This window comes from Limulus polyphemus, unplaced genomic scaffold (assembly GCF_000517525.1).
Source record: "Limulus polyphemus unplaced genomic scaffold, Limulus_polyphemus-2.1.2 Scaffold1811, whole genome shotgun sequence".
Classification (NCBI taxonomy): domain Eukaryota; kingdom Metazoa; phylum Arthropoda; class Merostomata; order Xiphosura; family Limulidae; genus Limulus; species Limulus polyphemus.
Window position 1 is genome coordinate 33,219 of NW_013667421.1, and position 13,699 is coordinate 46,917.

At 34.0% G+C, this 13,699-nt stretch overlaps 1 protein-coding gene across 1 annotated transcript in view; it reads right to left on the reverse strand.

Moving 5' to 3' along the window:
* LOC106465012 (parathyroid hormone/parathyroid hormone-related peptide receptor-like) overlaps window positions 1–13,699 on the reverse strand; it is a gene marked incomplete at its 3' end in the record, with an annotated part of 131,831 nt that overhangs the window by 27,420 nt on the left and 90,712 nt on the right. Inside the window, 3 exon segments of the mRNA XM_022392836.1 lie at window positions 6,849–7,014; window positions 7,859–7,953; window positions 12,186–12,307. Of these exon segments, the coding sequence (XP_022248544.1) occupies window positions 6,849–7,014; window positions 7,859–7,953; window positions 12,186–12,307 (383 nt within the window).

Consider the following 13,699-nt stretch of genomic DNA (forward strand, 5'->3'; position numbering starts at 1 on the left):
GGCGGCTGTAACAAAACTTTGCCAATTCCTGTCCCAGTGTCCAGTTGTACTTTTCTACCATCCCATCAGAATGTGGGTGAAGTGGCGTTGTCCTGGTCTTTCGGATGCCAAACAACTTGCAGCATTCGTGGAACACAGCCGATTCAAAGTTAGGGCCTTGACCTGAATGCAGTTCGTATGACATACCAAACCTGAAGAAGAAATCATTAATAGCCGAAGCTACAGTTGTAGCTTCCTGATTTGGTATTGCATATGCCTCAGGTCACTTGGTCACATATATGGTCTCATCTAACCAGTTAGTGATAAAGTATAATCTCTTTATAGGTCTATAGTAAATTAAGTTCCTTCAGAACTGTACAAGATTTTGTACACTATGTATATAATTTTCGTTAAAAACTATAAAATATTTATAAGCATTCAAACATTTTTCGTTTTTTTTCTTTAATATCATAAGTCAAATGTAACTATTGAATCTAAAACCAAAATGACTCTCTTGTGATGATTTTTACCAAAGAAATATATATATATATATATATGTATATATAATCACCAAATGTCTGTCTGTCACACCTTGTATATCCTGGTTAATCGTAAGAAAAAAAAAGTATCAAAATCTTATTTCCAAGAGTACATGATAGGAAAATTAGCCCCCCAGTGACACAGCGGTATGTCTGCGAACTTACCATACTAGAAACCGAGTTCCGATACCCTTGATGGGCAGAGCACATATATCCCATTGTGTAGCTTTGTGCTTAACTTCAAAAACCACAGGAAAGCTGTTAATTTTTTGTAATTCATAAAATTTAATAATGTATTATTAGTCTTGATATGTCCTGAACAATCAATCTGAGAAAAACTTATTAAAACAAAAATGTTTCTTTTTGTGAGGGAATTTTGGGAAAAAAAGGGACTTCCTTAGTCGACTGATTGAAAAAACATATATTGAAGATAGAAGCATAAACAGAAAAAACTCATGAAAATAGAAACATGCTCGAGTATATACGTTTTGTTGTTCAGTTTATGTATATTTATATTCTCCCATGCCGGTATTGTATAGATGCATGATTCTATTGTACCATGTCCAATAAATTTATTTGAATAGAATTGAATATATCTCTTCTGAAATTTCTTATAGAAGTGACAACTATCAAAAACCCTCACTACGGTAGCGGTCTTTTGTTTGTTTGTTTTTTGCGCTCAGTAAATGACTAGAAACGGTGGCATCCAGCGGAATAAATCTCTACGGCTATTTAGCGAAGCTAATCGTTTTATTTTGCTGGGTACATCATCTGCATCGAAACACAAACATTTTTGCCAACAATGCATTATAGACATTCTCCTTTGCTTAAAACCAAAGGTAAAGCAATCTTCCTTATTAAAATAACACATGGAATGACAAACATATTGCATATCACTATTTTTCAGGAAAATTAGCATTGAAATATTTCAACGGGCAACTACTTGTAAAATATAATTTGAACCACTTAAAAATGTGTTTACATGATTACTATAGAAATCTTGTATACTTTTGTTTGTTTGTAATTAAGCATAAAGCTACACAATGGACTATCTGTACTGTGCCAGCACGTGTATCGAAACCCGATTTTTGGCATTAGACTTACCACTGAGCCACTAGGCGATTGTTTGTTTTTGTTTTGTTTTTTGGAATTTCGCGCAAAGCTACACGAGGTCTATCTGCGCTAGCCGTCCCTAATTTAGCAGTGTAAGGCTAGAGGGAAGGCAGCTAGTCATCACCACCCACCGCCAACTCTTGGGCTACTCTTTTACCAACGAATAGTGGGATTGACCGTCACATTATAACGCCCCCCACGGCTGAAAAGGCGAGCATGTTTGGTGGGATGCGGATTCGAACCCGCGACCCTCAGATTGTGAGTCGAGCGCCTTATCCACCTGGCCATGCCGGGCCCCACTAGGGGATAATCCTGTACAAAGCATGCGGCTATTTATACACAACCATCCGTTTTATACATGTAAATTAGATACTAATAAATGCTATTAAGATATGTCGTTTTTTGTTCTATCTTGAGAAAGCATTCTTTCCTAAAACCAGACACTTGCCCCAATACCGTAGATGTAGCTTAAGTTACGACAATTTTACCATAATTCTATTCTCTGATGTTATTGGGTTCCATATTTAAAATTTAATATCTATTTACTAGTTTTCTTGAACATTTTGGTTGTAGTTTAGTATGGTACATATATTACATGAAAGTAATTTGTATGTATAAGCGCAAAGCTATAGAAATGTTTCTGCGCTCTGTACATCACTGAAAACGAACCGAGGATTTTAGTGTTGTACAAAGTGCATAAACTTACCGTTAACCCAGTAGGAGGACCATGAAAGTAATACCACGACTCTTTCTGTCAGTAAGGTTAATATTTGCAGCGTCATTAACGCGTGAATAAAGTCATACATGTGAACGTGCTGAATGCACTGGATCGTATTTATCCGACATCAAAATAAAAACTTTAAATTCAATCCGGTATTAACCAAATAAAGTATGTCTTACTGTATTGGGTAGATTTGATTTAATGAGTTAATGTTTGTTTGTTGAATTTCGCAAAAAGCTATCAGCGGGCTATATGTTCTTGTCGTCCCTAATTTTCATTTGATTGGCTAAAGTGAAGACAACTTAACCCACCTCCAACTCGTGATCTTCTATGATCGAATAGTGGGATGTAACAGTTACTTTTAAATTGTATCTACCCCCCAGTGGCACAGGGGCATGTCTGCTGACTTACAACGCTAAAGCCCCCCAGTGGCAAAGCGGTATGTCTGCGGACATACAACGCTAGAATCGGGTTTCGATACCCGTGGTGGGCAGAGCACAGATAGCCCTTGTGTAGCTTTGTGCATAATTAAAAAACAAACAAACAATACAAAATTGTTTGAACTACATGTATGCGACGTCGTCTTCACGCATCTAAATTCATATCTGGAGGAACTTGTGAGTAGGCTATCAACGTTTGTACGTCATAAACCGAAACACAGCTTAATATTTATTGTGTTACTCACACGACAATAAATATTCCCCCCATTTATTATCTCGTTTTATGGTTATTATTATTATCACATAACTATTTTCCTTAAGCAACATAAATAAGTTAGCATACTTATACTTTCTCATACAGTCAAGATATATCACGGACTAAGCTCTTATTTAATGAATATTTAGTAATGATTACTCTTGGCTCGTATTTGAGATTCTGGAAACATAGCTATATGTGTTTTTCTATTTTTAGGGATACCAATCTGGAGTCTCTAAAAGACGTATTAACATTAACTTCTAGAGCCAATAGCATTTAAGTGACAAGATGCTTTTTCAAACATGAAAAATAATAAAATTTTTAAAAAGTTCTAAGCATTTTGTTTCAAACGCTTTGCAGCAGTCTTTCGTGAAATACAACTTTTATTACTCGAATAAAACGTTTTCGAAGTTTTGTTTTCTGTAAATCATGGTATTTTGATCACTTTACGGAAGAAAAAATTAAATTAAATTACTTAATAGGTCTAGTTTATCAGATCTATCAAAGGCAACTATGTAGATTGAAAGTCGTAAGGTTTCAAATAAATTTTCCGTTTCTCAGTATTACATGGTCCTAAGTTATAACTAAAATAATCATTACTATTTTCTCTCAAAGAAATTCGAAAAAACTGTAAAACTTTCCTTTAATGTTCGAAATAAATCAGGCTAGGAGTAACAGTGACATTCCAACTAGTCTTCGGCTGTTGAAACGTATTCATTCATTCCGGAGATTTAACTTACAAGTTGAGTCATTACTGTCTTATTTGATAATTTGTTACAAGTATTCATGTGCATATCCTTTGTTGTGTAATGTTGGTTTTAAGGAAATGCATCAATCTTTAAGTTTTCAAGACAACAAAAGCTGTAAGTAAGAATAGACAAATCTGTTATATAGATGTCAGAATACATGCAGAATTTCACATATTTCTAGTGAATTGTGATACATATTGTTTTGATAAAAAAATGACTGGCAGAAGGTTGATATGTTACGGTTTGTATGCTTCCTTGAACGATCTTTGTAGTATATTCCTGAACTAGTTAACAACTATAGAAGGTAGATCCACTACCAGCTACATTATTTTTCAGAATATTAATTGCTACCTTTCTAAGTACTGGCGGTTTCCACAAAAAGATTCTACAAAGAACTGTTGGACTGAAAAGAGAAGTACGTCTTTCGTTGTTTTAATGTTTTCGAACTGAAGATATAAAAGCCGAACTACTATATATATTTATACTTATCATCATCACGAAAGAACTACATTTGGTATTATGGATTACTAAAGAGTGTATTATACATTATAAACAACTGTCCTGAATAACATATATTTTGTAATTATATTAAAATACACACAAAATAAAAACAAATAGAGTCTTGGGTGAATATTTCAGAATGATCTAACACTTGAGTATAGCTAACCTTAAAACTTTTCTTTCCAGATTTGTGATCGATTGGTTAAAGTTTCATTAGCGAGCGTCTACACCAATCTTTTCATTTCGTTCCGATATTTAATGATTTGCAGGTTTTATACAATCATTCCACAGTATACGTGCATACTCCACTTTGTTTATTTAGCGAAAAGTTGCAGGATGGACTAGTTGTATTGTGTGTTTTTCAGTTGTCTTGTCAACTACTGTTACTTTAATTAGAAAAATTTACATCAGTGCAAGATGAAACACGAAGTTAATTTTTGAAAATTGCAATAACAAATTCTGAGTTTCGTTTTTATTTGTACCAAATTTATAAAATATTAATTCTAAAATCTATACAAGAATATGAAACATTTATCCAAAACGTTAGATAAAAATTATAATAAATTTAAAAAGATATGCAATGATTTTATGCTACACTAAATTAATTAAACAGCCACCATCGGTAAGTTACTAGAACATCCGCTATAGCGTCTGGTTGAAAAAAATTCACTTAAAAAATTAGCTATCAATGTGAGAAATAAAGAACACGGAGTTTTAACTACCAAACTTTACAGTAATTTTATAAACTGAACTTTAAAAACTATATTTGATATACGTCGGTTAATTGCTCGTAAAATTAAATTTTTGAATTATTCTAATAAATGACAAAAAAAGACTATACTGAATGAACGCGTACAGAATAATTTAATATTGGAAGACCCATTAAATCTACCCAAAGAATTAAAAGAGATAAGATAACTAATGCGCTCAGCACCTGAAATACATAAATTATCTTGTTTATTATATGTTTGTTAAGGTAATTTCAAATTAAGCACGATCTCAAAGATAGATACAAACCCCTTCAGGGAATTTATGCAGAAAACACTTTACAATTTCTAAACCACCCTAATTTTTAATATAACTAACAAATATGTTGGAAAAAAAAAGATGAAAATTTCATGTTTTTTTCTTGTTACAGAAAGTAAAGTAAAATTAATAGTAATGAAAATGCAACTAAAGACTGTTGAAAACGAATGCATTTCATGTACAAATTAAGTTTCCATTGTATAAAAGAAAAACAAAACACTGAGAAGGCTGCAAATTAAGACCAATTGTAAGAAAAAGTTTACACTATATGAAATAATATAGAAAACGAAATAAAACACATTTCAACTTGTTTTTTCATCAAATTCTTTAATATGAATTTGTGTTCTGCATTTTTGCCTGAGTTATTCATTATGAGGCAAGTATACCAAAGTACAAAGCTGAGTATTGAAACGATTTTGAATATGCAAATCAGCAAGTCACGTGACAAACACAGCCAATATAAAGTTGCTGTAGAAAGTTATTTATCAAAACTATATTTTGAAATTGATTGACGTTTCGTAGGTAGTGTAATGCCACCGAAAATTGAACACTTTCGGGAAAGCACGTAGCAACCCCTTTTCAACACACAATATTCATACACTAAGATCATAAAAATGTGTTCGGATCAGGGATTTAGAATTCTCAAGAAATGGATATCCTTTGTACTTAATGGCATTGGAAACCAAATCAATATGGGTTAGCTTAGAGTACTAGGACCATCCAGAAAGAGATCAGCGACAAGTCATGCCCCATTGTTTTGTAACAGGTGGCAATCCACGAATGCAAATATTAGTGGAAAAGGCACAACAGTCAAGTCGTCGGACGCAGTGCCTATGGATTTCTATGCAATCGGACTTTTTAAAGTGCCGCTAAGAAACCATCGTTCTGATACACCAGATGTATTATGGAAGGCAAGTAAGGAGGAGTGGTGTGCTCTGAACATAACACCCTTACGCCAGAGCCATTTTCAATGCAAACTACACTGCGGAGCTATTATCAAGATGTGGCATTGTCGGAGAGAGCATGACCGGACGTTGTGATATGGACTGTCACGAGGTAGTAAAAGTCGTTTATCTATAAAAGTCACAGTGAAAGAGTTACACCATCTAACAATCGATATCATATTGATTTATATAAACTTGCATCAAACAAACTCTACAAACCTTCTGGACCATTAGGTGAAGCCAAGCATCTAACCCCAGAAAGGAAAGGAAATGTTTGCTTTTCACTGCAGTAAAAAAAAATCTGTTTATTGAATTTCTCTCAAAGCTAGCTGTCCTTATTTTTGAAGTGATAGACTAGAGGGAAGGCAGATGGTCAGAACCATCCACTGCCAACTCTTGGGCTACTTTCTATCAACGAATGGGGAGATTGACTATCGCATTATTGACTCTCGCACGGCTGAAAGGGTGAACATATTCGGTGACAGTTTTCGTTTCTGCAACCCGCCGATTGCGAATGGAAAGAAAAGAAGACCTATTCATCACATATACTATTAAGGGAAACACAATGGCTGATACTTACGTGTTCACTTTCCAAGAAGACCATTGAGCCATATTTTAACATCATGTTGCTGCGGAGTCCAACACCAGCTACAAATAACGCGTCTTTTAAGAGAGATATCAGTGCTCTCAAGATGAACGAAATGAACAGTTGAATGTGAAGGTTGTTTCTGGGACAGCGAAGTCGCCTGAGAAAAGAATAGGCATTAAGTATAATACAGTTGCTCTGGTATCATAAATATACCCTGATATGCAAAAACATTGGAAACGATGAAAATCATTACAACTAGTGACAATCTTGATTAACAATAATTCAGAAACTCAACTTTAGATTTACTCTTGAAATGAAAAAAATATTGAACGAAGTTAAAAAATATTTAAGAAAATTGATGCAATTTTAATTAGTTACTTTTTAAAGTTAAAATGCAAAAAAACTCTCACCTAGTGCTGACAAATAGAAATAACATTTATCTAAAACAAAAAAGGCAGGATGAAAATTGACAGAAAACTAATAGAATTGGAAGGACTAGTTTGACTTAAGCCAGAATCTAAATAGGCAAAGTAAGAAATACATAGGTAGTAATAATTTTATTTTATCCTCGTTACAATTAAAGTAACCAAAGCATAACATGATAGCAAATGAACAGAATTTGATTTAATTAGCTGAGTTTGTTTGAAGTTAAGCACAAAGCATTGGACTATCTGTGCTCTGCCCACCACGGGTATCGAAACCCGGATTCTAGCGTTGTAAGTCCGCAGACATACCGCTGTGCTACTGGGGGGCAATTAGCTGAGAAAAGAAAAATCAAACTCTTCAGACAAAAAAAAAAAGTGAAGTAATATATTTTGGCTTACGCCAGAAGTAAAAATTGGCAGGAAGAACCATGAAGAAAATTAATTATGAATTGCTTATGTGAGTAAAGGTAAGAATAAAATAATAAATAAAAAACGATAGGGAACTTAAGTAATTTTGCAGAACTGAAATAGCTAAAAAGATTTTACCAGAATATTAATGAAATATAATTTACCTACCGGACTAAAGCCAAAATCAATACGGCTATGAGAAGAGTCGATAAAGATACAATGTATCCGATTTTGGAAATAAGTTTGATCGTGAGAATATGGTGCTAGAAAGAAATAAGAACAATACAAATTTTATGATCTCATCTGATTTTACACTACAATAGAGTTATGCATAACAACCATAGAAATTTCAGTTTATTTATCAAGTTTTTGCAATTTTGATTTGATTTCTTTGGAAAAATACAAGTACAATAGACAAACATACCCTGTTGAGCTAATTTTCAAAATACGCTTGAGTTTACTAAATATATCAAAAACACGGTAGAACCTACGTGTTTTGCATTACTTAATAGTAGTAGTTTTACTAAAACTATTCATCATTTTTCAGTGTTAGCGGAAACAGAACTAAACGTTAGAATTACGAAACTGTGAAGTGATGGTTTAGTTAGAACCTCATATGTACTACTAGTTCAAAACATTAATTTTGAACGAACTTGATGAGGTGTATGTTCATGTAAGTAGTTAACAATAATTATTTATTTTAAAGTTAAAAACTTACTGGTAACTACGTGATTTACACTTTTCCTACGGCTACTCGGGGTATAAGCTAAGCTTCATCCCGTTCATTTCTTTTCATTCTCAAGATTTTCATGTGGATTGTTTGTTTGCTACGTAAAGGTAAGTGTATTTAAGGAAAAAGTCAGCGCCTTATATTACTTTCTCTGAAGTAATCACGGGATGTTTGAAACCCAACAAGTTAACTCTCTGAAACGTTTGAAACTCAACGAGTTAATAATCCGGAATGTTTGAAACTCGACAAACTAACAGATTAGATTAAGTTATTCTTATTAAACAACTCGCAGCCGATCCATTCAAAGAATAATAACAAAGATAGATCATCATCACTTCGTCAAATTGATTCATTAATCAACAAAAGTTTGAATATTTAATCCTAAACCGTGCTACCTTTTGTTTCTTGCACCCCCTTTCTACAGATATTAGCACTTGAAAGAACTTCCACAAAGCCTTACATGTTAGGAATTAGCTGCTAAGCTACAGGAGCAGTGTAACCTTGAAGCCAAATTATTACCTACGGACGACTTACAAATTGAGTATCGTTTCGAAGGTTCGGGTAACGTAAGACGGAAATATACGGAGAAAGAAAATGGCTACTGAAGATGTTCTTTGTACGTGTACTCAACGAACACAACCGGAATCACATCGTGTAATGGGCGGAAACTTTGATAACAAGCATGATTTCAATCGTTAGCAGGAGTTATCAATACGATAAATGTTGTCGGAGCACATTTCGTGAGCTCTAGCAAGCAGGAACAATAGCCCATCTTTCTTGTGGAAAAGTATTAAAGCAGGGAATGTACTACATGTACGCAGGAAATACTGTGATGACATTTCGTGAAATGAATTAGGTTTACCAGTTTCTCTAAGTGTAGCAGTGTAGTTTTTCGTTTGGAGTATTTCTTAGAATTACTGGAATTTGTGAGAGCATTATGATAATAGTTCTAGTTGTTAAAAATGATTTGATTATTAGTTTACCTTTATTGATTAGTTGGGTAACCGCTCCAATTTTTAAAGGGAGTCTAATTAAGACTGATTTAGAGTCTTCAAATGATAACTAACTTAACTGACTCACCTTCAATGGCCTGGAAAGTATTTTTTCTCCTAGTTATTGTTCTATAAACTTGTATTGAAAATTATATATAACATTTCATAATTCTCCTGTGCATCTAGTTTGAACCTAATCTGCTACTTACTGATCTTTTGCAAACATTACTCTCAGATGTGCTGACTCTACGTCAGTTTAGACTGTTTCTTTTTATTCAACGTGAGATTGTCGATACAACAAGTTCTTAAGAAATTAGAGTTTATGCAAATATGGGATTGGGCTCAGCTATCAGAGATGACACCACACTCAGCATTTGATAAGAGTTCAAACTGACCTAACGTATCTTAGGATTCTTTTTGTGTATTTTTATAAATACACCACCTTGAAACGTTTAAGTTCACATTTTTCCTTTATCTTCAGTTGCATTTTGATACCTGCTTGGATTTCTGTATAAACAATTTTTTTAGCGTAATTTTCTTTCTTTTTTATATTTCTCAGTTTTTCTTTTCTAAAATTGTTGTCCAGAAGCACTAACTGAATATTATTTTGTTTCACACAAGCCATTGCATTAAAAGCCAATATCTAAATCATTCAAACCTCCGGTTTTATGGAGACAAGCTCACCCATGTACCACGTAAGTTTTGATAGACTAAATGTCATAACTTCATTCCATCTGTATGGTAAGACACTGTTCTGGTTGCATAAATGGTTGTGGTATTACACTAATTTCTTTATTAATTACTTAAAACTAATAAGCAACTCCTTGACATTATACTGTAAAAAAATTGTCTGTGACTAATTTACCAATAACTATGTGCAAATAATTCAAACAAAATATTCAACACTGGTAGGCTTAACATTGCAGGAGGTGCTAATTGAGTGGCAAAAATAGCAAGTCCATGCATAACAAGATCGAAAACCTTTCAAAATCTTTAAAAAATGGTTTATTATATAATCGATAGAAGAACTTCGTACGATTCACTGTAGCCTTTGTACTATTATCCTGAAATGAAAACCTTTCAAACTACATTGTGGAATAAGAACTTTTAAGGCAGATTCTTGATGGCCTTTCAACGTATCTGTTTGCAGAAATCAAAATGCGGATTGAATTCTATTAAAAGACGGAAAGAACATGTAGTTAAAATAAACTATGAAGTAAGAAATCCATTAAATAATCTTTACTGAAGAGAACGATTGATTTTCAAGACGACCCTAATGAGTCAAATTTAAAGTGGCAATTTGCATAAAAAGAAAAACAAAAAAAGGAGAGAAATTCCCAGAGTGTATAAAGTTCAGCGTCTTAATGTTTGGTTGATAAGAAATGAGAGGATAACACGGCAAAATCAAATTAATGACGTTATTTGCGTTCCGCGTGAGTAAATGAGGCAACTTATTGGAAACCGTGCAGACGTAATTAGTCCCCTTCCGCACATGTTGTGTAAAATCCACAGAAAGCTTTCGACTTTCGAGATATCTTCCGGAGACGGAAAAGATCAGTCAACCGCGCTATCCTGGGTTTCATTAAGTGTAGAACAAAACCTTCAAGTTATACATGTGCTACTCTGTAAACATATTATCTAGAAGCAAACATTACTCAAATCTCATTGAGGTTACTCTCTCTCCAGTCAATCGGAAGCTCTTAAGTTGGCGATTTTTGTTGAACAATTTTTGAGTTTATAAACTTATTCCACTGTCTTTTACGTTTTTGGATTAAGATTAAACTTTAAATATTATGCTATTTTACGGAAAAAATCAGAATGATAATCTTTTAATGTGACTCGACTTAATTCACACATTTATCCTAACGCGTGAGGATAAGAAGGGGTTGATTACGTTTTCTCAGATCAGTTCTTTGTTATTGTTTCATTTCACCTCTTTTTTCCCGTTATTATTTCACTGTCCACGAGGCTGTAAGTTATGTCTGCATTATTTCGTAATCACAGGGTTATCATTATTTTATAGTGATTTTTAATGCTTTTAACGTTTTGGATAATGTTGAACGTGTTCTTTATTTGGTACCAATATAGTTTCATTTCTGGCTAATAATTTAGTTATTTGATGTTGACATATATAATGGCTCTACTAGAAATTTTCCTACAAATAAGTATGTGAACTGGAGGCCGAAACTTCAGGTACTTGAACGCGAAAACTTAGTTTGTTTAGTAAGCAGAGAAACGATCCGAAACCCGCATTGTTTTTGTTTGTTTTGGAGCAAAGCCACATTGGACTATTTGCCATGTCTACCGCGGGGAATTGAACCCCGGCCTTTAGCGTTTTAAGGCCATAAAATTACCACTGTCCTACCGGGGAACGCGTTGTTTCTGTTTAAGTTGCCATAAGTTAATATTTCTGTTATTGTATCAAACTCTTGAAATTCACTGAGCAATGATATTTCATAAACGTCGCAAGTATATTATTAGAGAAAATCTGTCCTGATGTGTACATCTCTCTGTTTAAGGAGGAATAACACTTAAATTATCATTGAGTTTGTTATGTTTATCGTTACGTTTACTGTATATCCTAACAATGAAGTAAAAAAATATATAACTTAATATACGCCATCAATTTCACTGAGGCACTAAAACTAGGACCATATACGAATTAATAGGCTATAGTAAATTCTGTTTGGAAGACGTTTTAGTTTTCTGCATTAGTAAGAAAAAACAACAACAAAAACAATCTGCTTTCAGTGTATATATATACATTACTTACCTTTAACGAGAAGTCTAAGTCCGACTCGCTATCCTTGATACACATACTGTAATTAGTCCAGGACACGTTCTCATCATTCTTCCACCAGACACCATTTTCTGTGCAGTATTTTGTTGCGAACGCTGCAATGTTGATTATAAGAAAGCAGAACATACTGGTAAGATAATCATTCAACTTGTAAACGACTGTATCTCTAACGTACAAATCATAAAAAACTAGACTTAACGTTACGTAAGCTTTATAAAAAAGTGCTTGAGAGACAATTAAATCAAATCATTATTCTAAAATCATGACTTTAAAATGAAAGTATATCAGAATGACGATGTTTCCTAGAATGTATCACATTTTTTTTTAGTTCTCTCTATAAATATTGTTCCATTTATATGGTTAACAACAGATACCATGTTTAATTAAGCTAGCTGACTATACTACTACACCGTTAGTGCGTTATAAGATCGAGGGTGAAATTCCATTTTTAGGTCAAGTTAAAATAAAAGAAGTTTTGGCAGTGGGTGCTTCTTTGACTAGCTGTCTTATCACTAGGATATTGGCATAAAATTAGGGACATTTACGCGAATATTGTCTTTGTATCGCTTAGCGCAAAATTACAAAAAAAAAACAAACAAAGAAACACATTCAGAGAAATAACAGCCATGTTTCTCTTAAACCACCTAAATTATTTCTAAAGGTCTGTATCCCCGGGGGCTCAGTGGTAAATATGAAAGTTATATCATTTAGAATTGGGTTTTCATACTCGCGGTGGGCACAGTACAGATAAATAGCTTGTTGTGCAGCTTTGCGCTAAACAACAACAACAACATCAACAAAAAGAAAACAAATGTAAAGGTCCATAATTTGCGTCCGTGGGTGCGTTATAAAAATGACGGTGAAATCCCATTATTCGATTGGAGTAGCCCACAAGTTAGAGATGGATGGTTGTGATTATCTGCCCTCCCTTTTGTCTATCATTTCAAAATTAGGGACGGCTAGAGCATATAGCCCTCGACTAGCTTTGCGAAATTCAATAAGCAACACCCTTCTAAAGGCAGTCAACAACGAGAAGTACAGTTGACTTTCAAGGTACCCTTGATTGTCATTTGAAAATACAGTGACTTCGAGTTTTTTGAGAATTTTTAAACCCATGGAACAGGCCTGGCATGGGCAGGTGGTTAGGGCGCTCGACTCGTAATCTGAGGGTCGTGGGTTCGAATTCCCGTTCCACCAAACATGTTCGCCCTTTCAGCTGTGGGGGCATTATAATGTGACGGTCAATCCTACTATTCGTTAGTAAAAGAGTAGCCCAAGAGTTGGCGGTGGGTGGTGATGACTAGCTACCTTCCCTCTAGTCTTACACTGCTGAATTAGGGACGGTTAGCGCAGATAGCTCTTGTAGCTTAGCTAACATTGTAAAGCTACATAAATAATAACTTATGTCTCAGTTTTGGCATGTTTAGAACTAAATATAAGTTTTTTAGAATTCGTAAATCACTAGGACATTGTGAAACAATATAAAT